This window comes from Lepidochelys kempii, chromosome 2 (assembly GCF_965140285.1).
Source record: "Lepidochelys kempii isolate rLepKem1 chromosome 2, rLepKem1.hap1, whole genome shotgun sequence".
In the NCBI taxonomy this organism is placed as follows: domain Eukaryota; kingdom Metazoa; phylum Chordata; order Testudines; family Cheloniidae; genus Lepidochelys; species Lepidochelys kempii.
The window spans coordinates 185,244,428-185,272,010 of NC_136381.1; the positions used below are offsets into that span (position 1 = coordinate 185,244,428).

General features: G+C 40.1%; 1 protein-coding gene across 8 annotated transcripts in view; it reads right to left on the minus strand.

Moving 5' to 3' along the window:
- ARPP21 (cAMP regulated phosphoprotein 21) overlaps positions 1–27,583 on the minus strand; it is a 173,313-nt gene that overhangs the window by 35,135 nt on the left and 110,595 nt on the right. For 6 of the 8 annotated variants that reach the window (XM_073333012.2, XM_073333016.2, XM_073333017.2 and 3 more), the window contains 2 exons: positions 25,147–25,407; positions 14,945–15,071 (listed from right to left, as the gene is read on the minus strand). In XM_073333012.2, the coding sequence (XP_073189113.1) occupies positions 14,945–15,071; positions 25,147–25,407 (388 nt within the window). Of the gene's footprint in view, positions 1–14,944; positions 15,072–24,593; positions 24,720–25,146; positions 25,408–27,583 lie in introns of those variants that run through there. The other 2 variants (XR_012157455.2, XM_073333019.2) reach the window with 2 other exon arrangements.

Here is a 27,583-nt window from a genome sequence, read left to right on the forward strand (position 1 = left end):
GGATTGAAGCTAGGTTGTGCATGGTCAAGAGTTGCATGGTTCAGAACTAGAGATGATAAACTTTTTGTAAGGGCGTCTTATGCATCAATGATGAAAGGCAGACACTGATAGGAGGTGGCTTGCCCCTCCACTATTCAGGGAGGGCCAAGAGCCATTCTGGCCCTTGGCACTGTGGCTCCAATGAGCCACTGCAGTGACGCAAAATGATGGGATATAAGAACTCCTAACTCTCGCCTCCTCGGTCATCTCATGTGCACTTTCACCCCACTTGTCTACCCTTACCTTAGAACTTCCCATACCCTAGAACATCCCGTATACAAGGGGTTCCTGCACAGGTGGCACATAGGCCCTCTATGCTGGGAGTGTTTTTGGGAGATAATGAAATTACCTGCCTGTTTTAGCCAGTTAGGTTAAATTAGGCTGTGGTGCAAAAGGGTCACAGGGCAACTGTGAATCTGCATCTTACTAGGTAGCTCCCTCACCTGAGGACCACATGGACATGCCCACAGATGACACAGCAGTGAGGCACTGTGCTGATGGCGGTGGGGCGCCTCTGGATGAGGGGGCGCACGATCTGAAAGGAGTGGGAGATAGCGCAAGTGTCCTGGCCAGCATTTCCTCTATCAATAAAACAGGTTTCTTTCCTCAGAGGCTGTACATGAGTTATAGCTGAGGAAGCACAACGGCATATGCCTACGCAGTCATTGCAGTACAAGAGCAGAGCTCATTATTTTGTGATATACGACAGGCACCTTCTAAAACCCACTCCCACTCTTCACACACAACTCATATCCAAGTTCATACTTTTCCGGAACAAAGTACATCAGGCCAACTTCATTCGGCTTTCCAGTTCCCATATTACATCCTATGATTCAGCAGCACCAAATCACTCTAGTGTGCAAGGTAGCAGCGTTCATAATTATTTATGGCCCAACAAAAGGTTAAGTGAGAGAATAGTGTCACTGACATACTGTTAGACCCACATTTTTCACACTGCCTTGCTGATGAGGCTAAAGATTCAGGGTGTTTGGCTTGGTTTGGTTTGGTTTTTTAAACGAGGGATGGCACTGTACTTGATCCCTCACGGAACTATTAAAGCAGCAGCCTTTTTGGAGAGGCACATGGATTCTCACAATGTTTAACATCTCTCCCCACTTCTGCTCATGTTATGAGATGGCACCTGGCAACTTTTTCCAATTTGTTTTTATGCAGGTTCTTGTACAGGAAATTCAACAAACGTTTCCAACCTCCCAAATGCCTACAGTCCTAGTACCTGACAAAAGATAGCATTTAACAGCAAGGAAACCAAAGGTTCAACACTATTCAATGGATGCAGTTCTATTTTATCAGTGTGCCATTAACAAGCGCCCAGGGGACAGCGACGAACCATATAATCAATGGCTTTCGTAACACAGGCTGACAAAAAGAACCAAGATATATACTAAGCCTAAATATTAGCTTGTTCAGGATTGTTGGCTTTCTTTAAGTGAGGCCTCAGGCTCAGATATTTCCGAGAAACACTTTATTTTTAGGCAATTTGAGTCATTTAAAACTGGACTGGACACAGCACATATGAATGGAATATTCCTACACTGGAAGCACAAGGTGGATTTGTTTATCTAATAGGTCCTTTTTGTTACAGATCTACATGACTCAACTTTTAAAAAGGATTGTCCATATATGTGTACTGGTTGGGCTCAACCACCTCAGCACTTTGTACGACTGAGGCTTTAGTTCACACTAAAAATTGCAACAAAATTCCAGCAATCACTCATCCATTACCCCAATTAAAGTACATTCTTCATTATGGCTGTGGCTCACATTTGTGGTTGTAATAAAAAACAAATCTACAAATGCCAAGCAGCATGCGGTTCAAGCTATCACAAACACAGTAACCTTTCCAAAGGGGATTTTTAGGAGGGCCTGCATTGTAAGACCACAGACATGAATAATTCTGCAGGGCTCTAAGCATCCTCAACTCCCACTGAAGCCAACGGGAGATGAGGGTGCCCATTATCTTGCAGGAGGGGGCTCTAAATGGCCAAATGCAGAGATGGGAAAAGGGCAGCATGGACATTAAATGCAGATAAACCTAAGGGAAGATGAAGGATGGACTGAGGGAAATAATATCCATGGAGGAAAAACACTCTCCTTCTACCTTAAATAACTGAATATTTCATAGTATTGTTATTCACATAAGCCATAAATAACTAAGTAACACTTTTATGGGCTTCATTATTTTCTCCAATAACTTTAAAAAGTGAGGGTTACCAGATTTAAAGGGCTCCATGCCAGCTACAGTATTTATGCTATGAAATGTTAAATTTGTAAATGGTCTACTAATCCTTTGATTTTAATTACCTTGGTATTACCTAGATACCGGTAACAAATAAAAGCAGCTCGGAGTTGGTTTCCCCTAGGCCATCCTCCTCTCCTCCAGATTAAAAGCAGCAAACCAAATTGAAGTCTCCAGAAATAGACCTTGACGTTACAACTTGTTCCACATGGACAGACCTCTCTGCCTGTATGGAAGCCCACTAAACTCACTCAGTGAAGTTGTACAGGGGTGCAGGTTTCCAGCCCTGCAGGATGAGGAACAAGCTGCAGGATGAGGAACTTGCTCCCCAAGCTTAGCAGACAGGGCTCTAAGACTTTCCCTGAGAAGTTATATTTAGCCCAAGAGGTTGTTCAGGCTCAGTCTGCCTCACATTATGGGCGAGAGCCTCACTCCCATTCTTTTATGTGGGTAAAAGGGTCAGGTTGGTGTAAAGGGTCTCTAGAAGCCCCAGTTCTAGCTGGGGGAGAACTCTCCGGTGTAGGCATTGTGGAAGACAATTGCAGGTCTCTTTCAAAGGAGCCCATCGCGAGCCCTGGAGAAAGGAGCGTGTAGTGAATGGGGCTTAAGGCTAGGGATTGGAGGGACATATTGGGAGTGGGATGGCCGCACTGTGACCTACTGCAACTCCAGAGGGCTGAGGTAACTCAGACCACGCCCCAAAGAGTTGTCTAAGTTGATACAGGGGCCTCTCCAGCCCCCAGAGCAGCCAAAATTTGGGCATAAAGGGGCCTTAAAAGCAACCTTAGCCCCTTCTCCTACTGAGTTACAAATTCTGTGCTGTGTCTTTTAAAGGTGCATTACAAAATCTCACCCTATATATACTTACCAAGCCTAGCACAATAGGGACTTGATCTTGGTTGGGGCTTCTAGTCCTACAGTAATACAAATTAATAAATAATTGACTGACTTCTTCTTTCCCTTGTTGTTATTACTAAATGTTTATGTTCTGGTAGCACCCAAAGGCCCCAGTCAGAATTAGGACCCCATTGTGCTGGGCACTGCACAAAAATAGAAATGAGACATAGAAAAGAAAACCTCTGCCCTGAAAGGTTTCCGCTCTAAATCTACTCCCATATAGATCAGTTTGGGGCAGGTCATTTGGTTAGTGCAGTACCATACTAAAGATCCATTAGCCTTGGTTAGTGCAGGGCAGTGGTTCTGAACCTATTTACCATTGTGGACTGCATCTGCAGCTCTCTGTGTGTTATGTGGGCCACATCCACTATATATATACATACATGTATGTATTTATATATACATACACATACACACACACACACACACTCACTACCTGTGTCATAAATATAAAGGGAAGGGTAAACCCCTTTAAAATGCCTCCTGGCCAGAGGAAAAATCCTCTCACCTGTAAAGAGTTAAGAAGCTAAAGGTAACCTCGCTGGCACCTGACCAAAATGACCAATGAGGAGACAAGATACTTTCAAAAGCTGTGAGGAGGGAGAGAAACAAAGGGTCTGTGTCTGTCGGTATGCTGCTTTTGCCGGGGATAGACCAAGAATGGAGTCTTAGAACTTTAGTAAGTAATCTAGTTAGGTATGTGTTAGATTATGATTTCTTTAAATGGCTGAGAAAAGAATTGTGCTGAATAGAATGACTATTTCTGTCTGTGTGTCTTTTTTGTAATTTAAGGTTTTGCCTAGAGGGATTCTCCATGTTTTGAATCTAATTACCCTGTAAGGTATCTACCATCCTGATTTTACAGAGGTGATTCCTTTACCTCTATTTACTTCTATTTCTATTAAAAGTCTTCTTGTAAGAAAACTGAATGCTTTTTCATTGTTCTCAGATCCAAGGGTTTGGGTCTGTGGTCACCTATGCGAATTGGTGAGAATTTTTACCAAACCTTTCCCAGGAAGTGGGGTGCAAGGGTTGGGAGGATTTTGGGGGGAAAGACGTGTCCAAACTACGTTTCCCAGTAAACCCAGTTAGAGTTTGGTGGTGGCAGTGGATATTCCAAGGACAAAGGATAAAATTAATTTGTACCTTGGGGAAGTTTTAACCTAAGCTGGTAAAAGTAAGCTTAGGAGGTTTTCATGCAGGTCCCCACATCTGTACCCTAGAGTTCAGAGTGGGGGAGGAACCTTGACAACCAGTATGGCCCCGAGGGTGCCACATGGGCCACAGCTGTATGCTAACTGGGCCACAAGTGGCCCACAGGCTGAGAACCACTGGTTTAGGGGATCTTCACCAGAGTCCACAGCCTGAAAATCCATTTTCCATAATTATAAATGCCACTGAAAATCCACCTGGGCTCCTACTAAATTCATACATCAGGACAATACTTGTACAGGAGAAAAGGCCACTTACATTCTTTCTTACAATCAGACAGTACTTATTCTAAACCATAAATATGAATTCACAGGTTTCAGAGTAACAGCCGTGTTAGTCTGTATTCGCAAAAAGAAAAGGAGGACTTGTGGCACCTTAGAGACTAACCAATTTATTTGAGGATAAGCTTTCACAGGAACTCTGTAGTAATAACAGAAACAATCAAGCCATTGTTAAAGATGGGCACTCAGACAGAAAATTCAACATTTACTTCTGTGGCCAATAACAGTTGTTGCTACTAACCACTGTGAATTTCATCTAGCTCTTTTTCCAGGAATGGTATCTGCTTTAGAAAATGATGAGCAAACTGCAGAATGGAACAGACCCTGAAGAAGAGGTGAGGAACTATTTGGAGAGGTTTTCCTTCTGTTGCTAGGGAAACCATCTCCTTTGTTTGGGAATAATCAGAAAAGCTGCTTCATTCAGATACGCGTTCTCAGAATGTGTTATGTCTTTTGAAACAAAGGGAAATTAAGACAATACTAAACAATATAACAGCATAATTCTAAGAAATGGCAGGTTAGCACTATGAAGATTCCCATCTCTCTCTTTTTTAGAGGAAGGCATAGTAAAAATGAAAAGATTGTTATTAGGAAATATTTCAATTGGATTTGGGATATGAAACATAGAATTCAAATTCATTTTTTAATCATTGTTACTGACAGATGGCAAATCAAAATGAAAATATCCTGGAATTTGTACAAGCAAGCACTGTTATTCTTGCATTCTGTGTAGGCAAAACTCCCACTGACTTCACTTGACTTTAGCAAAGCTTTTAACACTGTCTCCCACAGTATTCTTGTCAGCAAGTTAAGGAAGTATGGGCTGGATGAATGCACTATAAGGTGGGTAGAAAATTGGCTAGATTGTCGAGCTCAACGGGCAGTGATCAATGGCTCCATGTCCAGTTGGCAGCCAGTATCAAGTGGAGCGCCCCAAGGGTCGGTCCTGGGGCAGGTTTTGTTCAATAGCTTCATTAATGATCTGGAAGATGGTGTGGATTGCACCCTCAGCAAGTTTGCAGACGACACTAAACTGGGAGGAGTGGTAGATACGCTGGAGGGTAGGGATAGGATACAGAGGACCCTAGACAAATTGGAGGATTCGGCCAAAAGAAATCTGATGAGGTTCAACAAGGACAAGGGCAGAGTCCTGCACTTAGGGCGGAAGAATCCAATGCACCTCTACAGACTAGGGACTGAACGGCTAGGCAGCAGTTCTGCAGAAAAGGACCTAGGGGTTACAGTGAACGAGAAGCTGGATATGCGTCAACAGTGTGCCCTTGTAGCCAAGGCGGCCAATGGCATTTTGGGATGTATAAGTAGGGGCATTGCCAGCAGATCGAGGGACGTGATCGTTCCCCTCTATTCGACATTGGTGAGACCTCATCTGGAGTACTGTGTCCAGTTTTGGGCCCCACGCTACAAGAAGGATGTGGAAAAATTGGAGAGTCCAGCGGAGGGAAACAAAAATGATTAGGGGACCGAAACACATGACTTACGAGGAGAGGCTGAGGGAACTGGGATTGTTTAGTCTACAGAAGAGAAGAGTGAGGGGAGATTTGATAGCTGCTTTCAACTACCTGAAAGGTGGTTCCAAAGAGGATGGATCTAGACTATTCTCAGTGGTAGCGGATGACAGGACAAGGAGAAATGGTCTCAATTTGCAGTGGGGGAGGTTTAGGTTAGATATTAGGAAAAACTTTTTCACTAGGAGGGTGGTGAAACACTGGAATGTGTTACCTAGGGAGGTGGTGGAATCTCCTTCCTTAGAAGTTTTTAAGGTCAGGCTTGACAAAGCCCTGGCTGGGATGATTTAATTGGGGATTGGTCCTGCTTTGAGCAGGGGGTTGGACTAGATGACCTCCTGAGGTCCCTTCCAACCCTGATATTCTATGATTCACTTGAACACCATTTTCTTCTGTTGAAGTCAATGGGAGTTTTGCTTGCATCAGGATTGTGGGATTGGCCCCTGAGATATTGGCTCAATTACATAGGAGATCTCTCTTATGTGTCTGTGCTAAAATACTGAATACACGGAGGACCCTTTGGTCCAGTCACCGAGGACCCTTTGGTCCAGTCACCAGTGCACCTTCTTCTACTCAGTACCCAAATCAAAACAATTCTTCTATTTTACAATTTGCATTGATCAACATTTTAGGAGTTTAAGCAAATATCGCACATGTGAGGCAAAAGTCTCCTCTCCTATCTGCATTGCTGATCTCTATTGTACACTTAAACAAACACAAACTTGTTAAATGTGAACAATGTGTTTATTACTGTACCAGACACAAAAACCCTAACTAAACTGGCTGTTCCCCCCCCCCCCCCCGTTAAAATTTCCCACCACTGGGAGTGCTAATGGAGGCAAGGCACCAGTTGTTGGCATTTCAACAAAAGCACTGTCTAGACCTGCTGTGAGCAGGATTAGAGGATGTGGTGACTGAGATGCCAACAGCCACTCTGTACGGGCACTCCCACCATTGGAGTTACACTGGTGATAGCAATGGTGGGAAGTTTTAGGGGGAAAGGCTAGTGTAGAAATAAATATGCTAACAGTCCTTGCCTCAAAGAGCTTCATATATAAACCTTTCAATTGCTCAGTGCTTAAAAATTCCATTGGCAGCAATGGGAGCATTGTGCACTGAGTGAGTTATGAATTTGCAGTAGGGATTATGTAGTGTCCCTCATGGCAGAGAGGAGACAGGATTCAAATGCAATGAATACAAACAAGACTCTTCATGCCAGCTGTTGAATGCCATCAGGTGTCTCTCCAGATCCAGCACTCATGGAGTGGACAACACTAAAGAGCCTATCTACACTGCATGTTGTTCTTAGCTGGCTGTTCCTCCCTAGATTTGTTCATGCACAGTAACTGATACGGGATTAACACATGCATATTGATTAGAGAATCAATATATTACTGTGAAATTCCTGACATTTCATCAGAAACTTTCAGAATGACTGCCATTTTAACTACTGCTGGTAGGACTTGAAAACCCCACACAAACTGCACTTGACCTGCCTATGGCTCTTTCAGCATTCAGAGTGTAGGTGTATTCTTCCCTCGTTCCTAGCTTCCTCTTTGTGTAGAAAATGAATAATTAAGCTAGTCTGTTCAATGAGAAGCAATCATCTTTCAATAAAAATGTGGCTCTTACCCCTGAATTTTCCAAGTGAAATGTGCAGCAGCGAGTTTAGCAGCAGGACTACCTTTGATCTTAACCAAAATCACATGATTAAATCTCCGTATTATTTAACATTGAATGTGCTGAGTGCTTGTGTGGTATGACTGAGTTCTTAAACTTAGAAGGATGACATGATTTCATGAGGGATACTGGAAGCTAAGAACATCTAAATTCTAGTCCTAGCTTTCCCATTGACTTGATAAGAGGTCTTGAGAGTTCATTATTGTACTCTCTCCATCAGGGTCTTCACCTGTAAACAGGAATAACACTTACCTACTGTTCCTCACCAGAGCATTGTGAGCATTGGTCAGTAAATATTTATAAAGTGCTCTGAAGTGGTAGAGTGCTATGCCAGTGCAAGTGTAATACAGTCTTACGGCACCATATTTTAGTGTCATATAACGATGCAATTCTGATGTCCATCTTCCTTCTTTCAAGCCTTCATGAAAATAAGAAATATACCTCACAAGGCTCTCTGAGGGCTAAATTTATCAAACCCTGTTTCCCACTGACTGTTTTGATTATCAAACATAAATGGACACCAGAAGTACAATTCTGTTTCATTAGTGCAGTGAATAATTACCAGTAAGGAATTACTTTTTCTTTGGATGAGCTATTTAAAAATAAATAAAAGTTGTTTACTGCTTGTATAAGTACAAAGAACGTCCTGTAAAATACAGATGGAATAACATAAACAAATCTGTCATGGACCATGAAATCTTGCTCGTCAGGCTGCTAATGAAGGTAGAAAGCTGCAATCCTTCTTTGGAAGGTTCTGTAATGACCCTGATGGCAAACCAAACCATTTTATTTTTTAAGACTGACACTTTACAAAAAAGAAAAAGAAAAGTTTATAGTGGAAGATGCTTTAAGTAGACAATAAGGAGTAAAGGAAATCTGAAGATAAAAACCCTTCAATTATGTTGACACCTGACTGAATTTTAGCTTAGATTAAGCATTATTTCATTGACAGTTTGACTCAATTATTCTGTTTAAACACATTTATAGCTCCATTAAGGTACATCTTGTCTTGCTTAAAACCAGCTTCAGAGAAACATTAAAGAGGCAAAACCCTTTTTTTCTTACTGGAGACTGTAAATGCTAACAGAAATATTACCTCTCCTTTGAGACAAACATTTGCTGTTGACAGAATATCCATACATACCTATCATAAAAGGAACCACTGCATCCATGTCGTTTTCAAATATACATCTGCTTCCCATAATTATATTCTTTTGACAGAGCTATTGTATTCAGTCAATTGTTCTGCTTTTCAGGAAAAAGCAGTGATGATTAAAAAAAAAGAAAGATAACATGTTGGAGCAATGCAGGGAGATTTGAATAGGCGACTTTATGCAAATTGAAAAGAGTTATAATGGCAACGTTTACTGGGTCTCAAATGCCTATGAAATCCTAAAATCTGTACATTCAAACAGAATTACAGAACAAAAATCCAATTACATCCAACCCCATGTTAATTAATCTCTGTGGGCTTGCTGCATTTCTGAAAAGTTTTGGAAGCAAGGTATTCCAACCAAACACAATAGTGCTTAGGCTTTGATTTGCTCAATAGATAGTCTTCATTACTGAGCTCAAGAAGGTACTCTAGGATTTAGTTACTGTCAGTGCTTAATTTGTAATGAAAGAGGTACTGGGGATCAAGCAATTAGGTGTCAGGGCTCAAGCAAGTTTTTTACATTCATAACTGATGCAGCAAGCCTAGAAGTGCTGGGGCTATGAACTGCCAAGCAAAGAGGTGCTGGGGCTCAGCCCTGGCAAGTCCTGGGGCAAATTAAGCCCTGGTTGCTGTTTATATCAGAACTTGCCAGTGAGGAGGGCACATGATCAGTCAGACTAACTGCCATGGTTAAACTATAGCCCAGACAAAGTGATGTATATAAAGTGATCCGGCAAAGCTCCATCACACATTGCTAATGTCTAGAGCAGGTCTGATATATTACACGTATAGTGTACAGTGAGGCAGAGAAAGTAAATGGTTTGTCCACCTCAGATTCTTCTTCATCTGTGAATGGGCATAATAATACTTACCTACCTCAAAGTGGTGTTTCTGAGGCTTCATCAGCTCATATTTGTGAAGCACTTTAAAAACGAAATATACTCTCTGTGCTAAGCATTATCATTTTGAAAATAAATACACCAACACACGGATATAAATCATTCCATTGCTGATTTCATCAACTGTGGTAAAAAACAAATGTTCATCACTGAATACATTTCCATTTTATCATTCAAGGACAAGAACGAGGCTTAAAAGCTTTCAAACTACTACTACCGAGATACCGATGTCAACGAATACAACTCTTGCTGATAATGGCTGAGATACAACACTATAATACTGCTATATGAGAATAGAGAAATATCATTTCACTCAGTCAAGAAACCAGGTGTTCCATGGTACAAAAAGAGATATATCTATTTGCTTGAAATGGCCAGTATTTTTTATATTGAAATATTAGCGAGATGAGACAAAATCAAAGAGTGGTAAATGTCCATTGACCAGAGAGAAACTAAACTCCACAGTTTAAGGAATACAGCGATATATTTGGGAAGGTCTACAAATTACAGGAATTCCTTGTCACAACACAGACCCTTACAACGTTCACTTGAGCCCAGACCTGTACAGATTTTATATCTCGATTTTCAAAGAAAAGGAAGGCAATGTTCTTTACTATAAAGCTCAAAGATGAACATATCAAGAGAGTACTCCTACATATAATTATTATTTGTTGAGTAAAGTCATTTGAAAATATTCTAATGATCCATTTAAAAATGTACCGTGCATGTACTGTGTACTAGCCAATGGCTTGACCCTGCTCTCATTAAATTAATGGCAACACTTCCATTGACTTCTAGGATCTTAGCATTTTGCAGGACTGGGCCCAAGAGCTGGTGCGGCGGGAATGCAATGAAGAAGAACAACAAATTATTTATTTACATGAAGCAAAATTAAGCATTTCAAAGGCTACACCACTGCTCTGTAGTAAGCAACAGTGTTAAGGCTGTGTCTTTGTAGTTTCATTCTGAATTTAAATTAATATACTGTAAACGACAAAAGGTTTCTTTGGAAAACCCTCTGTGAAGCTGCCTTTTGCAAGAAATGAGTCACTTATCTTCTCATACTAGGCAGCACTCTAAAATCTATCTATCCATCCATCAAGAGTTCTCACCCCTCTCGCCAAATGATTTACTGCTGTTAGATCCTAATCTAATTTCAGGTGAGCTCATCTTTTTTTCTGCCCTGGAGCATTTTAACTTCATATTGCTCTCTTTTCACACAACCATCAGTGAATACAGAGTCCCTTAACCATTAAGGATGCTGTACTGACATTTTACTTTAGCCATTTGCTGTAAAAAAGTCATTATTATTGCTCCACTCATAAAGAGACCTTTTCTAAGAAAAACAAAAACAAATTGCTGGAATTAGATCAAACCTTACCCTCTGCAGCCCAAAGTGGGAAAACAACAGACCTCAACACCTTGCCGGAGCTATGAAAGCTTCCAAAACCCTCCTGGGCAGGCAAACTTTCTTATTTTAATAAACATTCTTTGAGCTTGAGGCTCCCAACATATCCCTGGTCACATTCGTTATTCTACTGGTAGGCACACAACTCGGACTCCCATATGCCTCTCTTTATTGCAGCAGTTTTCTCTCACCAGCAGCAAATAGTGCTAAATCTTCAGGGAAGATGTTTCAGGAGTAATCTTTTCATCTGCCTCATTCATGTCTGCCTCCTTTGTTCACCCTCACACAGTCTTCTTCTGCACTCTCTGCAGCCATCATTACTATCTGTAGGTCTCTCTTAAAATTTCCATACTGAGCCATGGCTGCCTCACATTCTGCTCAAATGCTAACCTCAATCTTGGTCCTTAATTCTATATTTGAAGGTAATTTCCTGCAACACTGCATAAAGCTTGAAATATTTGCCTTTTGATTGGAACACGTACTTAGCCAACCCAAAGTAGCATAGCTCAGAAGGGTACTTGGTGTTAAGTGGTCATGTGTATGTTCCTGCAGTAGCTGAATGGACATCCAAAGGAGTTTTTTCCCCTGAGAGTTTGAATGTCTAGTGAATAGCCTGCGGTAAATTTGTAACATAAGCACTGTGCTTTATTATATTTCATGAAATATAATTTATATCCATCAATCAAACTCTGGAAGATTAGTGACTTTCCAAATGCTATGTGAAGTGAAAGAACATGAAAAAATAGAATAATCAATCCTTACCCATTTATTCACTGGCTGCAAGTATAAAGAAAATATAATCTAAATATATAGTTAATGCCCAAGAAAAGTTTCTGTCTCTCCATACTTACTTTCTCAGAGGCATTTTCAGACATTTCAAAGCATAAGTCGATAGCAAGATGGATATCCATATTGCTTCAGGTAATGGAAGAAAATGCATCACTGCAGATAATTAGATTTACCTTTATAAATACGAGTGAAAATTTGAGGGCATGAGTCAGTTCAGTTACAAAAATCAAGGAAAAAAATGATAGGACCCAAGTGTCCTCCCTGCTTCTTCAAGCAGAGAGGAAGCAGGTAAGATGGATCACCCTGGAGTTCTGGAAGGTGGGGGTAAGAGAGCACTGACTTCACAGCATCCTCCTCTCTACCTCACCCCACTGAAGTCCCTCTGTGAGCTCAGTCTCTTTAGGTTCTGGCTGCATAAGGGGCTGTAGGAGGCGCTCTCTGTGGAACTCTCTCTTACAAAGGCAGAGGAAAACCTTTTGGGTATCTGTCCTTCAGTAAATTCTTCTTCACGTAGCAGTTGTTGTGATGGCCCAGGATTCATTCCCAATAGAGCACAACTCCAACAGGAGTGATGGTGTCTCAGCAGCAGCCTGTAGGGGCTGACCCTGTGCATGGGACTTTGGGTTCCCCTCCCTGTGAATCTGAAGGGTCAGCAAGATTGGGAGGTTGCCACCCATGCCTTGTTCCCTAATCACTCTCACTTAAAGAGAAGGTCTGTAGGAAACTGCAAGATTTTCTTTGTGGAGTTTCCTGGCACCCCTATTCCCCTCATGCAAATATCTCTATGAGAGGGTTCAATCTGGCCCATAGTTAGGACCCATTCAAAAGAGTTGATTATGAAGCAAGTCTTAGGACCTGGGCAATTGGTAAAAATTTAAAACAATCATTAAAGAAATACTAAACTCTCATCACAGAATGTGGACATGATATAATAATTATTTTTCCAATGAAGCTGTCAATAATTGAAAGGAGGAATTTTAAAGATATTGACAATTTTTCCAACTCAAGAGATTTTTCTTGTAATAACCAAATTCCTTGGCAGACATAGGTGAAAAACAATATGAAAAACACATGAGCAAAAATACAACTGATTTCCCTATGAAGTCTGTACCCAAACACAATGGTTACTACACTATGGTATATAATTAAACCTGGTATTCAGATAGTCTCTCTGAAGATCAGATAGTTGACTTTTCTGTGAAAAATTTGCTGAAGCATTTCAGAATGTGTCCCATGTGTACTTTAATTACCATAATTTTCACATTACTGATCTACCATTTAACTGATAGAGTAAATATGGTTTTATAACAACACAGTCAACCAAAATAGTATCATACAATTCAATCTGCATTTAGGTTCTAAAATCTACTGTATATGGATAATAAATATGGTACCATACTGTAAGATAAGATATATTAGAAGAGATAGATGGCCTTTATGGAATATTACATCTCTCTGAGAATTGTAGTCTCCCAAAGCTATGAAATCTGAAAGTAAGCACCCCACCAGTCATAATGACCAAAACCAGCACCTGTTTTATTAGAACACAGGACAGCTTTAAAAGAAGAACCATTGATCATTCAAATCAATCATAACTGTGTATTGCTATGGCTTTTTTTCTCTGAAGCCTAATAAAGTGTGAGAAACCTGTCAGCGGTCACCTTAAAGAGACTGGGAGTGGGCTGGATGACCCCATAGATCTTTCCCATCTCTCATCTCTATGCTATTGACTTTTATCTTAAAGGACTTGTGGATCAAAGCCTTGGCAGAGAAGCTGATTTTCCATTAAAAAAACCCAACAAAAAAAAACAAACCACCACAAAATTCACAGGAATTTCTATCAAACCATTTGCATTTCTGGAGCTAGAGAGTAATAGACAGACAGCAAGCTTTATCCTACATGACACAATTATGATTGTGTACCCTGTGGTGAAACAATCCCTCCGACCAAAGTTAATACTTGTCTGAGACACAGTATGGGGGAGGTTTGCACTGCAAAAACAGACAATCAATGATTTTTACAGAAGCTTTGTTTATTCATTAGGAACACAAAGAACCTTGCACCAGCACAAATAAAATCAAACAACATCAGTCTCACTCTGTCTCCCCCCATCCTTAATATGGTTTAATTAGGAGTGGCATGACACAGTAGGAAAAGAGACCGGTTCACTGTGAGACCTGCTACTCACTCTCTTACAGTGTAACGGCCCCCCTTCCAACTGCCCATCGCTGCAGGTAGCTAACATCCAAGTGGGTGCCACACAGACTCTAGAGTACCTCATTGTCTGCTGTTTTCATGAACACTAACCTCGAAAGGAGGAAAATAGTGGACTATTACCAAGCTAAAGACTGCCTTTTATCTGGCTCACTCCATATCACAGATACAGTTTCAGCTTTGCAGAGCAGAATGCCCCCTAAATGTTTCCATTACTGGTTTCTTGTTTTAAAAATGTTTAGGGGTCACATATGATTAAGGAATTAAAATGTCACTCTTGGCTTTCCAATGAAGTATGAATGATCACAGTAATTTGCTACTTGTCTTACTTCTTATCCAAAATGTAACATATTAATGCAGTAAGAACCACGCTGTGTGACGCATGGTAGATGACAGCACTGAAGTGTGCTTTCCTTTCTTGTAGGGTATGGCTTTCCAAGCAAAATTGTTTTTTGACTGTTTCAACTTACTGAAATGGCCAATTTTCAATGCTAGCTTTTCAAGCCCAAAATTAAAGTACGATCAATAGGTTCATCAGTAAATGCAACACGAACTGCTGAAGAAATGAGTAACAGATGCAAATACCTGCTTGCTGTGCAGTCTGGGGTATTTGTTGACTCCGCTGTGCATTGTACTGAACTGAGGCAATGGGTCTATACTGCTGAGTTGCTGAGGTAGGGTATTGACCAGATGGGTAGTAATACACTGGCATCTGTGGAAAGCAAGAACAGACTAAGTACTTATGACAGAAACTGAAGACATACAGAAAAAAGTCACGTGAAGTAGTTTAGTTTTACAATCATCAAAAGAAAAGATTTGCATAGTACATTTTCAAGCACTGTCACTTAGTTCTAATTTTCTCTTGCAATGTGATTATCAATGTCTTAAGGACTAAAGAACATTACTGTGTAAGTTGAGAAACCCTAAATGAAGCAGGAACATGAATAAAAATGTTTTTCAAATAATGAATTACTTTGTTCTCAACTAATTTAATGTTGCAGAGAGAAGCAGAGAGAAATAGCAGCTATTTTTTAAAACTGTGTAAGCAATGTTACATATAAACAAGAGACCCCCCCCAAATCACAGAAGTACCATATTGCACAAAATTATAATGCTAATATGTATGTACTATAGACCATATGGAAAACAATTAAATAAACTTTGGGGAAAAGATTAAATGGACAATTGAGAGCAGAAGTGGCTTGGAGTCAAAATGTGCATGTTGTATAAAGGTGAGATATTTGTATGTATGAAAGAGAATCTCCATTGTTAGCTTATCCCTCTTTAATGAATAAATGCTTACCTGCATGAATCTCTCCCTTTAAAGCTTCTAGCACATTTGGCAGGAATATATTACGGATTAAAAATTATTAGCATCCCTCCTCTTGCAAAAGCTTTTAGTAGGTATTGAGTTAGCTAGTGTTGCTTGCTATTTTATGTTACAGAACAGAGTATACTAAACTGCCTCACCACACATTTGAAAATGCAAGTTGAGGTCAACTGAACACAGTGACTTTTCTTGCACACTCTTCATCATCATTGCAGAGACATCTGAACTAAACAGTTTTGCGCTGGCCCTTAGTGAGTTCAGTAGCACTCCATATTTCTCATTTTCATTTGGAACAATTCTATGATAAATAAAATAAAATATAAAGTATACAGAGGCACCCCTACAAGATCTTCATGAGAACTTTTGTTGTTCTTAGACTATTTGAAATGTATGTCTGTGCTTCTTTATAAACCAATGGAATTATATTTGTTTCCACATACAGTATTTGGCTTCTTTCAAAAAAGAGACACAAAATACTTTTTATTTTTAATACAACAGGGAATTAGTAAATGTGGGTCAGATTCTGCCACCTTTATTCATGCTGAGCAGTACCTTAGCTCAGGAGTAGTTCCACTGGAGATAACTGGACTACTCATGGAGTAAGTATTGCTCAGTGAGAGTAATGGTAAACAGAATAAGGCCATATATGACAGGTATTTAAAGAGTCAACAGAATCCCTTTAAAAATAGGCTAAAAATCTCAGCGATACAAGGCTCTTTATCACCAGAGAAAAACTACCAAGTGCAACAGAACTAAGTTACAGAAATATACAGTGCCATGGTGGCACATGGAAGTGTACTTGAAAGGGGACTAATTAAGTTTTTTACCCACTACATAATCACCTCAAGATGTGCCATTTTGGCTACTGTTTCTATAGCTCTATACGAAAACTCTCACAGAAGTTTCCCAGTGGACACTATTTTACAAAATGGTGATAACTACAGGAAAAAAGAGAACAGGAAGAACTACAAGGAGGAAAGTGAGGGGAGGACACAGTTTATGAGGGTGAACCACAGACGGGAAGTGGGGAGAGGACACAAGGAATTATAAGGAGAAGGGAGACTGAGAATCAGGGAACCTGGATTTGGGGAGGTGGCTGAAGGGAAGAGAACTCCAGGCAAATTGGCAGACTTTAGAGGACAAGATATCAAATCTTTGCCCATGTTTTTTTCTTTTGAACCCACGTAAATACTGTTGCTTTGTTTTGTGAGGTACAACCAGCCAGAATGAAACCATGAATGCTTTAATTTGAACACATTTAATCTGAACACTATTCAAGCTCTGAATAACATGGAGTAATGCTGAATTGTAGCCTGCCTTTGAACTGTGCTTTATCTTTGAATACTGCAAAACAAGTGATGGGCATAGTGTAGGAACATTTGTCCCCAGATCTAATGAAAGCTCTCTAACTGTCTGGTGTGGAAAAATCCCAGTTTTAAATGAATGATCGAATTTTACCTCAGCAGGACAAGGTTAGTAAGGCAAACTCACCACGGGTAAAAGTGGCTACACTCTTAAAACTTTTAAAAATAAATGGCCATCTGAGAACAATATGAGTTACCTCTTGCCATTAATCATTGCATGGAAAGTTCATAGGTATTAAATTAAAAATGTAGCCCAAACAATTTAGGTCGGGAACCTGCTTAGCCCATTCTAATAACTGCAATAACACTCAGTAGCACTTAACATTTTTAAAAGTACTGTACAGCCATGAACTAACTCATCTCTGTAGCTACAAGGATTTTTTTTTTAATTCACTGGAACTGAATGCATTTGTTATATACTCCATTTAGTAGCTTATCAGTACAACAATCTATCACTTTGAAAAATGTTGTTAGTGGCATGGAGCATTAGATGGAAAATCATTTAATTTGGGGTGACTAATGGTTGAATTTGATAGTAATCATGCATGGATGACTTGCTAAGAACAGATGATTTTGTTAAAAGACTAGACATGAAAAAAAAAAGGCTTGACACAGAATACAGACATAGGTTAAAGTGGATTTTAGGCTGACTATCAGTGATTTATTGATCTTGTTGGATATACTTTCATTTGTCTTCTGTACAGCTCTCCTTCAGCTTACAGACACAGTTTCCCCCCAAAAGTAATCCAAGACTGATATTTGCCCACCGTGGTATTACTTTAACGAACAGTAGAGTTCATAGAATCATAGATACCAAGGAGACCACTTAGATCATCTAGCCTGAACCTCCTGCACTTTGCAGAATTATTTGCTACCTCAATCCCACAAACATCTTCTTTTACTTGTGCTTGACTACAAATCATTACCGTCTCCCGGCTAGTCTACTGAAATGCCCAGCTTTACTTGATGTTAACAGCTTTTCCCCTAACCTAAGGCTAGGTTTCCATCATCAACTTTTGCTGGCACAGTTTATTTCAGTCAGAGAACTGGTATAAATTATATTGGCCAAAGCTTTGCCTAAACTAGGAGGGTGTGCCAGTGTAGCTATAGCTCTATAGATTTATAGCTATACAGATATAACTATAGCATCAAACCCTTTTTCTAGTGTACACTGGACCTAAATGTTTCCTTCTTCAGCTTCAACTCATTGCCTCCTAACATTGTGAAAAATCCCCTTTCTTCATTTATGTTGTTATTCTGAAGCCATGTATAGGCTACCATTTCCTTCTTGAGCTTACTTACTGAATTATTTAATAATAAATAATTATTTATAAACTACAGTATTTAAGCTTAACTCAGTCTCTCTGCGTGTTTTGTCCTCCAAGTAGGGTGACCAGATGTCCTGATTTTATAGGGACAGTCCGGCTATTTGGGGCTTTTTTAATATGGGCTCCTATTACCTCCCACCCATCCCCATTTTTCATACTTGCTACCTGGTCATCTTACTTCATACTTGCTACCTGGTCATCTTACCTCCAACCCTTATGTAATTTTTGTTCTCCAACATATTTTCTTCCTATCTATCCTAAACTGTGCCCGACTGTGCTTAATATTCCAAGGACACTCACACCAGTGCTATGTAGAATGGCATTATCATTTTGACATATTTCATGTGATCCCCTGTATAACGTACAGAGTTCTGTGAACAGCAATGGCTTTTTTTTGTTTTGTTCCTATTTAATTTGCTATCTATCATCACCCTCGGGTCCCTCTAAGACGGCTTTCCAGATCGGTTTTCTCTAGTTTGTTGGTGTGCTGTTTACTTTCTCACTCTAGGGGCAGGACTTTACATTTATTTGAAAATCATTTTGTTCAGCATACTGCACTCTCTTAACCTCTCCTGGTCAATTTACAGTTTGAGTCTGTCTGCATGTATGTTTTCTATTCTAAAGGTGATCAACAAATTTGGTTAGAGTTGAATTTACACCTTCCTCAAGAGATTATTAATGAAACCAGTTGTAATGCTGTTATCATATTTAATAGTTCTGCTGTGGGGGTGGAAAATATAAATTCTCTCAATAGGCATGTGTAACTCGCAACTGCACTTACATAAGAGAATTTACAGGGTCTACATTGACCTGTGGAGATTTTGGATACATAAATGCCTCCCAGTCACCTGGCTGGCTTGCCTTTGTCTTAATTTAGGGATTTATTGTCCTCTTCGCTGGCTACTCCCATGCTGAGGGCAGGAAAATAGATTTCATGATCTGTGAGTTGTTCTCTCAGGGGGACAGAGTCCCTTGTGTGGCATAATAAGGGGGTATGTCCCCCAGAACTAGTAAACATTCCCAAGCATGAGTCAAGGACCACGTGCATGGAGGCTTTTTGCCTCTTTCTGAGTAAATTTCTTGACTGCTAGTCCCACACCCTTTGATAAGCTTCCACAACACAGGCGAAGAACCAAGTGAAGTTAACACAGACTGACCACCATCAGAGAACCATGGGTGTATGGTGTCTGAAGCATTACTATCCTCCAAGCCCTATGTCCTTCTCATCTGTGATCCCATTCTCCGAAGGGTGGTTTGTTCCTGTGAGGGATGCTGCTTCTGTTACTATCCTCTCTGCTCAGCGCAATTTTTTTATCCCCTCAAGCATGCAGGCAGAAGAGACAATTTGCCCTTTGGTCAGTGCTGGTGATGTTTTCACGGAGCATGGTGATCTGGTCCTTTATTGGAGTGCTTGGGCCATGAGCATGTCAGAATGGCTGTCAGCATCAGAGGAAAACAGCCAGGATGAACGAGGTGTATTATTGTGACAGGGCTGTAACCAGGGCGGGCGAGCGGGACAGCTGCGTAGGATGCAAAGCCGGAGGGGCGGGATGGGGTGGGAGGGGGCGAAAAAATGACGAAAAACAGTATGGGACGCAAATATGCTTGCTTGTCCCAGGCCCAGAAATGCCTAATTATGGTTATGGAAAGCAAAATAAAGGAGGAATTTGCCAGTGAAATGGAGAAAAGCAAAGCCAGATCAGATCACTGTTCTTAGTTTCCACTAGTGAACTTGTTTCTCACAGGATGATGCCAAAGCCCACACAGGAGAGGCTAGACAATAACAGATCATTATGTTTATGCTACTGAATATTGAATCTGTTAACCAGATTTAGAATATGCAGTGGGGGAGGAGGAAGCAGAAGATGACAAAGGGCTTCCCCCTCCCTTAGATGTATGACTTTAATATCTGTCGGTTCCTCTTTTGATGAAGAATGGGAAAGGGAGCATTAGAACTAGTAATAGAGCCAGCATTAATTAAACTTTAATATATTAATGTAAGATCTCTTTAGGCTTGCAGGCTTGGACAATTTTCTTTCTTCTTCTTTCTGGCTGGACCTGCTCCCAAATTTTCAATGCCCTGCTGTATTCAAGTGGCATGATACCAGAGGCAAACTACTAGAAACCTCACTGCCACTATATTTACAGGAACTAATTAGCCATTTAGACTGAAGCCTCTGCTGTATTGGTATAAATTCGACAGCAACTTCTATGACTCAGAAGTGCTTTTACATTGATTGCATTACATTGATTATTGCATTATAACATTTTTTGCATGCATAAGCATCTTAACTGGTTTATTTAGTCTCTCTGCTTCTCCTCCCACAGAGAGCCACAAAAGCTTTCACCCTGGATCAGTTATTCAGATTTCAAGGTCTACTGTAAGAAACAGCTACACAGCAATGACAATAGTAGCTAGGAAGATGCTGATTTTATAGGGTAGGTCTTTGTGACACAGAGCGTATGGGTCACAGTTTGTCCCATTTTGCTTCCCTACTCTATCAAAGCAACATCTTCCTAGCCATTATTGCCACTGCTATATAGCTATGTTTTGGAACAATCCACTACATCTGCAGCCTACGGACTACTCAGTCCATTCCGCATCTCCAGTTTGTTACTCACCCTGGGATGCATAAATAGGGGAATCTTGAGTGGGAGTTGAGTGGGTTATTTTACCTCTGTATTTGACACTGCCAGAATACTATGTCCAGTGCTGGTGCCCACAATCCAAGGAGGAGGTTGATAAATTGGAGAAGGTTCAGAGAAGAGCCATAAGAATGATTTAAGAATTAGAAAACATGCCTTATTGTGATGAGCTAAACAGATGGAGCTCTTTGAGTCTAATGGAGAGAAGCTTAAGGGGTAACTTGATCAGTCTATAAGTACCTTCATGGCTAACAAATATTTAACAACAGGCTCTTCAATCTAGCAGAGAAAGATATGATACAATCCAGTGGCTAGAAGTTGAAGCTAGATAAATTCACACGGGTAATAAGGTGTACATTTTTAATGGTAAGAGTAATTAATCATTGGAACAATTTACCAAGGGTTATTGTGAATTCTCCATCACTGGCAATTTTAAAATCAAGATTGGATGTTTTCCTAAAAGGTCTGTTCTAGGAATTGTTTTGGGGAAATTCTGTGGCCTGGGTTATATGGGGGGAGGGTGGTGGGGGAAGCGGGGGTCTGCCTAGATGATCACAGTGGTCCCTTCTGGCCTTGGAATCTATGAATCCAGGGGAATCCCATCCCTGCACTCTAATACAACTATCTCCATGTATATTAAAGTTTAATTACAGTAGAAGAGGGCCTTTCCATAAGAGCTCCACTCCCCACCAGCAGCTCTGTGGGTTCCAGCTCTATGTCCCTATCCTTGAAGCTCTACCCATCCTCCGAATCAGTTGGACCAATACAAAGCTTTCATACATAATGCTTAGATACCAAAGTGACAAGTGATTAAAAATGCCATGGATACAACAGTGGGTCAGAGCTGCGAAGTGCACTGAAAACAAGGACAAGTTTGAAGTTCATGCAGAGGAAAGGTAAGTCAGTAGAAGGATTCAAAAGGGCATGACATGATCAGAACAGGTGAGAAACATACATCCATTCATTAACTTTTGGTTCATACTTCGAAAGTTATCTTCAAAACGACCGCTTAGCTACACGAACACAATTAAGCAGCAACTTCAGAGCAGATGATTGAGTGGCTGCATAATATGAGAGGCCTCACATGGATATTTATATAAATTAATTGTGACACTATTTAAAATGCATTTTATGGTACATATATTTTAAATTAAAACATGGTCAGTTAGGTATAAAGATATATATGGATGACCATGTACACACCATACTGTATAACAGATGGTATGAAACATGCAATGCAATTGATATATGGAATGTGTTTTCCATCTGGGTACACAGAACACTTTTTTGTTTTATTCTAATCACTAATTATAGTGTATAATAATACAGAAGAACTGTACTTCTTTACGGCTACCTTGGACCCAGATCCTATCCAACCAAGGGCCCCCAGCCCGCAAAATTACCGTTACCTACAATATCCTTTCAAAAGACAAACATGTTCAGTCTGATAATGAACATCTACTTTTGATCTGAGAATTTCCCTTACAATGAAGAAATCATGAAAAAGGACAGTACAGAAACATATGGAGTTACATTGTCCTTTGTTCCTGCAGTTCAGTGCTACTGAAACCTTATTTTTGAGAACACTTTTTCAAAAAGTCTTTAAATATTAGAGTTGAGCAAAACTGGCGTAATCTGTTTTTGTAAAAATGAACACCAAATCTGTCATTTATTATTTTCTCCACAAAATTAATTTTTTTGCATATCAGACAAATGAAAAGTCTTCACAATTAACCATGTGCAGACGCTAAAAGCCACTGTCCCACAAAAATTCACAGTTGTGAATTTTTAAGAAGTTGCTGCTGGTGGCTGGTATCTGTCCTCTCTCTCCTACCCAAATCCCATGGATTAGAGAAATTAACATAGTTCCCCCCCCCCTTTTAGTTCCCATCTTCACCACTTAACAATTGTTTGAAAATATGAATTAAAGGAGGATCCATAGTTCTGGGCCCCAGGCTGGGAGGGGGCTCACAGACCCACAATATTTGGATCCAAATGTCCAATGTCTAAAGTTCACCATGGTGACTGGAGAGCCAGATGTGACAGGCAGGAAAGCCACAGTTGAATAGGTAATTTTGCAGCAGGGTCCCTTGGTTGGATTGGATCCAGGTCCAAGGTAGTCTTAATCCATTATTGATGCTTTGCACCAATATAACATTCTACTAACATTATTTAATTGTCTCACAATGCCCCTCTGAAATAAGCATCAGTACCCCCTGCTTATAGACCTGGAAACTAAGGCTCAGAAGTTAAGTGATATGTACAACATCACATAGTAAGCCAGTGTCAGAAGCACAATTGGAACTCCGGTTTCTTGACACAAAATCCTATGGCTAATCTATTAGAACACAGTGCCTCCAACCTCACTTCCCTACCAGCCCTAGAAATGTTGGTAATGTACATGAAATCCATACATGAAATCCAAAAATATACAGGATTATAATATCCTTGCCACAGGTAGGCAGGTACCTGTAGGTAAGTATTATTATCCCCATTTTACAGATTTGAAAATTTAAGATCAGAAAGGTTAAGTGACTTGACAAGACACAGTCAGTGGTACAGAAGCATCAACATGGCCCATTGAGACAGAAGACCTTTGTTCTAATCCTGATTCTAATATTGACTCACTGTAATAGCCATGAAACATATCTCTTAGCTTCTCTAAACCTCAGTCTGTAAAACAGAGCTGGCTCATATTTATCTAGTTCACTAGGAGAAGTGTTCTGAAGTTTGATTAAATAATATTTGAAAATGTTATAGAACACACAGTATTAAGAAAAGCTAGTGACAGATGTGGGAACAGAACCCAGAGCAGCTTGTAAGATTTTAGCTTTCTGCTTATCATGTAAATAATGTAGTTTGGGTGGGGGGAAAAGGGGATATTACAACTTCTTCTGTCCCCCGCTTCCCCAAACTCACACATGTAAATTTTGGACATTTGGCAAATCGCTACACAGTGAAAAATATTTCTTGTAATATTTTATATAATAAAATGAATTCATAACACTGCCCTTTTGTGGAATTTTTGCAATTTGAAAAATAGGCAAATTCCACATGTAAAGACCAAGCTTTGCTGCTAAATATTTTAGCTCTATTAAATATTTTGCAAGCTCTTTACTCAGGAAATTACATATATGGGGCAAATAGCTGCACCATATTTGGACTTAGAAATATCATGTGCCACTGTATCTTCTGTGGCATGAACAGCCCTTACTCTTCTAATTTTCTGTACTAATAATTAGTAAAATAAGGAGACAGTAACTCCCAAGTCTGTTAAAAGTAGCTTAGTAATCCACATTCTTTGTAATTACAACAGTGCAGAGACATACCAACAACTGCAGTTGTATCATCAATAAGGAATAACTAACAGAAACAACACCATAGATTAAAATCATTTTATGCTAGAGTGTTTGGTGGGATTTTTTTTAAACAAATATTTTTCTAGAGGATAAAACAACTTCCCCACCTCCCCCCACCCCGACTAATGACATTTTAGCATTTTAAGCTGCACGTTAAATGCAGTTTTCTATAATTAAGTTGGAAATTTGACTTTTTAAAATGTATACCTTGAAAATGGGCCAGAAAATCATCCGTGCATTTTACTTCTTGACAGTAATCACTTTCTGTGTTCTGCAAGGATACCCAGGAGACATCCATGGATGTTTGGTGGCGAACAGTAAAACATAATCAGTCTTCAGGAAGACAGTAAAAATTACTGATCTGTGGTGTCTTACATGTTCAAGTCAATTAAATATGATGAATGGCTACCTCTGCTAGCATGCATGTGGCTCACAGGAGAAAAGGCACTCTGAATGTTTGTTCACCCTCCTCCTTCATATTCATGTACAGATACAGCCTGGAACACAGATGAATGCTCAGAAAATGATGGTGGGGGAGGGAGGAGTTGTTGGAATCAATGAAACAACAGAAATGATGGAAACTTCCCACTGCCAAAAAGAATCTGCTCCACAGTAGCTGTGAATTCCTTGAAAAGATATTCTCCAGTTACCCCCTCCCCCCCAGCCTATGCTGTATGTTCCATTTATGATGCTATACAGAAGTTCCAGAGTTTGGAGCTATGTGCTAAACTCACAATAAAGAGGTAAAAATTCTACTTACCTGAGCAGGTGGTGGTTGCTGTACGTAGCCCTGGGGTGGTGGGGGAGGCTGCAGTACTTGTTGCGATACGGGTGGACCTGAACCTGTAAAACTTCCTGGGGGAAGCTGCTGACTTGGGGATGCCATGACATAACCAGTCTGCTGGCCAGATGGCTGTATAATAGGTGATGGGTAGACAGGACCAGAAGGCGACTCGGGGTTCTCTCCTGATGACTGACGACTTAAGCTCATCTGGCTAAATTGTGTTGTCATGTCATCTCGCTGTGGGGCAAAAGTCAGTTGAAAATGATCAACATGATTTTTGCAGTAGACATTTGAAAAACAGAGAGCCAGGTTCTAAGAACAGCATGAGAAGCAGGTGAAAATAAATTCATGCACCACCAAACAACTCAGAGTAACCAACAAAAATAAATAGAAAATAAAAATAAAACACTGAAAACTGCTTGAAAAATGCTTCCAGACTGTAAGGTAAATTACACCACATGGAGAAACAGCAGCTCCTCATTGGTTGGAATTCTTTAATCCTACCCATATTCTAAAGACTAGTGAACTCTAATGCTTTCAAAGGGACACATTTTGAACGGAAAGGACATAAGCACTACTTTGTAATTATGGGTTCCCCTCACAAACACAGTATTCCTTAACCAAGGATACTCTAATAACTAGAGTTGGGATTTTGTGAGTATCCCAAGGGAAATTCAATGTGATTGAGGCACCCTTGATTCCTTTGAATATCCCAACCCATACAGGATAATAGAATATTAGGCAAAAATATGTAATCTGGAGACTGAGCAGTTTGCAGCTCTCAACTGCTAGTTAAAGACTTTTTATGCAGTTGGTTTTAATAAACATGTAATATAGTAGTCTTAGGACCACCATCTAGCTAGGGCAGGGACCAAGATACCAAGCAAGCATAGAAGGTGAAATCCAGGCCCCTAATTAAGTCAATGGCAATGCTTCCCTTGTGTTCAGTGGAGCCAGATTATACCCTTAATGTGTATAGTGGTGTAAAAACAGCATCAGGCCCTGACCTTATAAAACGATCCATGTGAGTGGAGCGCTGTGCCTGAGCAGACTCCTACTGCCTTCAATAGGACTCTGTGAGGGTTCAGAGTGAATTTCTAAACGGGTATTTAAATGCCTAAGCCCCAGTGAAATCAATGGGAATTTGGAGCCTAAATACCTTTAAAAATCTGGCCCTAAGGGCTTTGCCTACATAGGTCCATTTGTCTTAACATTTGCCTGCATTCTGGAGGTAAACAGCCTGAAGAAAGCTTCGTTCCATTGAGAAATAAGAAAATATTATTATTGCATTGTGCATAAACATGCAGACTGTGTTCCCCAACTGCTTGCTCAGACCCCGTTACTGAAGAGGGCAAACACCACAAAGAATTTTTTCCCCTCAAATAGTCCTATGAATTTTTAAATGAATTTGCTTGGATTGTGTTCATACCCTTACTATGTTCACTCTCCAAAAATATTCTAGCATAATGCATTCACTGGCAGAGCTTTTGAAAAGGACGTGTGAATTTTTAAATAAATACACCAGAATATTTGCTGTAAGCCATTTTTCAAATTCACAGTCACAGGAAATGTCATTTTTTAAGGTTTACACTAATTCCATCTGGGAACAGGTATCATGGGCCATCATTCTCAAAACTGTAGGCCAGGATCTGGTCCTGTGTGCTTAAATCCAGGCTCCTGCATCCATTCTTAGGTACCTGAATTAGTTGCCTGAATATCAGAAACATGGCGCACCCACAGCTTCGATGGCAAATAGTTTTAAACAAGTGAATTTGGAAAAACAATTATGACCACTCACAAAGAGAAAAATGAGGAATTCAGCTAATAAATTAACAATTATTAATCTACCTCTACCCATTTCTATGAATGAGACACTATGAAACAGATGGTCACATACTTGTCATGGGAGCTAGCTGGGACACACATCTGCTATGCATGACAACAATTTTTCCACAGGGTTTCCAGTGTGTGTGGATGGGTAGAATAAGCCACTACTGAGCCTTTAAACATAGCGCTTTTCTCCTATGTGTTAGTAGTACTATTTGGTCCCAAAGGCATTATTCCATTTTGTTTCTACCTTTTCACATGACCAGGTGACATCAGCCACAAATAAAAATGAGAGAGAAAGACAGAGGACAAAAGAATCCTGTACCACCTACTAAAATGTCAGTTTCATTCTACAATAGTATAATTTTCACCTTGTAAGCATCAGGCCAGATTCAGACTCCAGAGGTACACTATTTTTATTCTCCATGTCCGTTAGTGCTTTGTCAAGATGCACGGTACATCACATGCCTTTAGAGCTGCAGCTCTTTCACAAATATTCTGTTATCTAAGTGCTCCAATATGATCATGGAATAAGTTCAGCCAGTGGATTTAGAGTACAATGGTTTCTACAGATTCTGAAGCATGT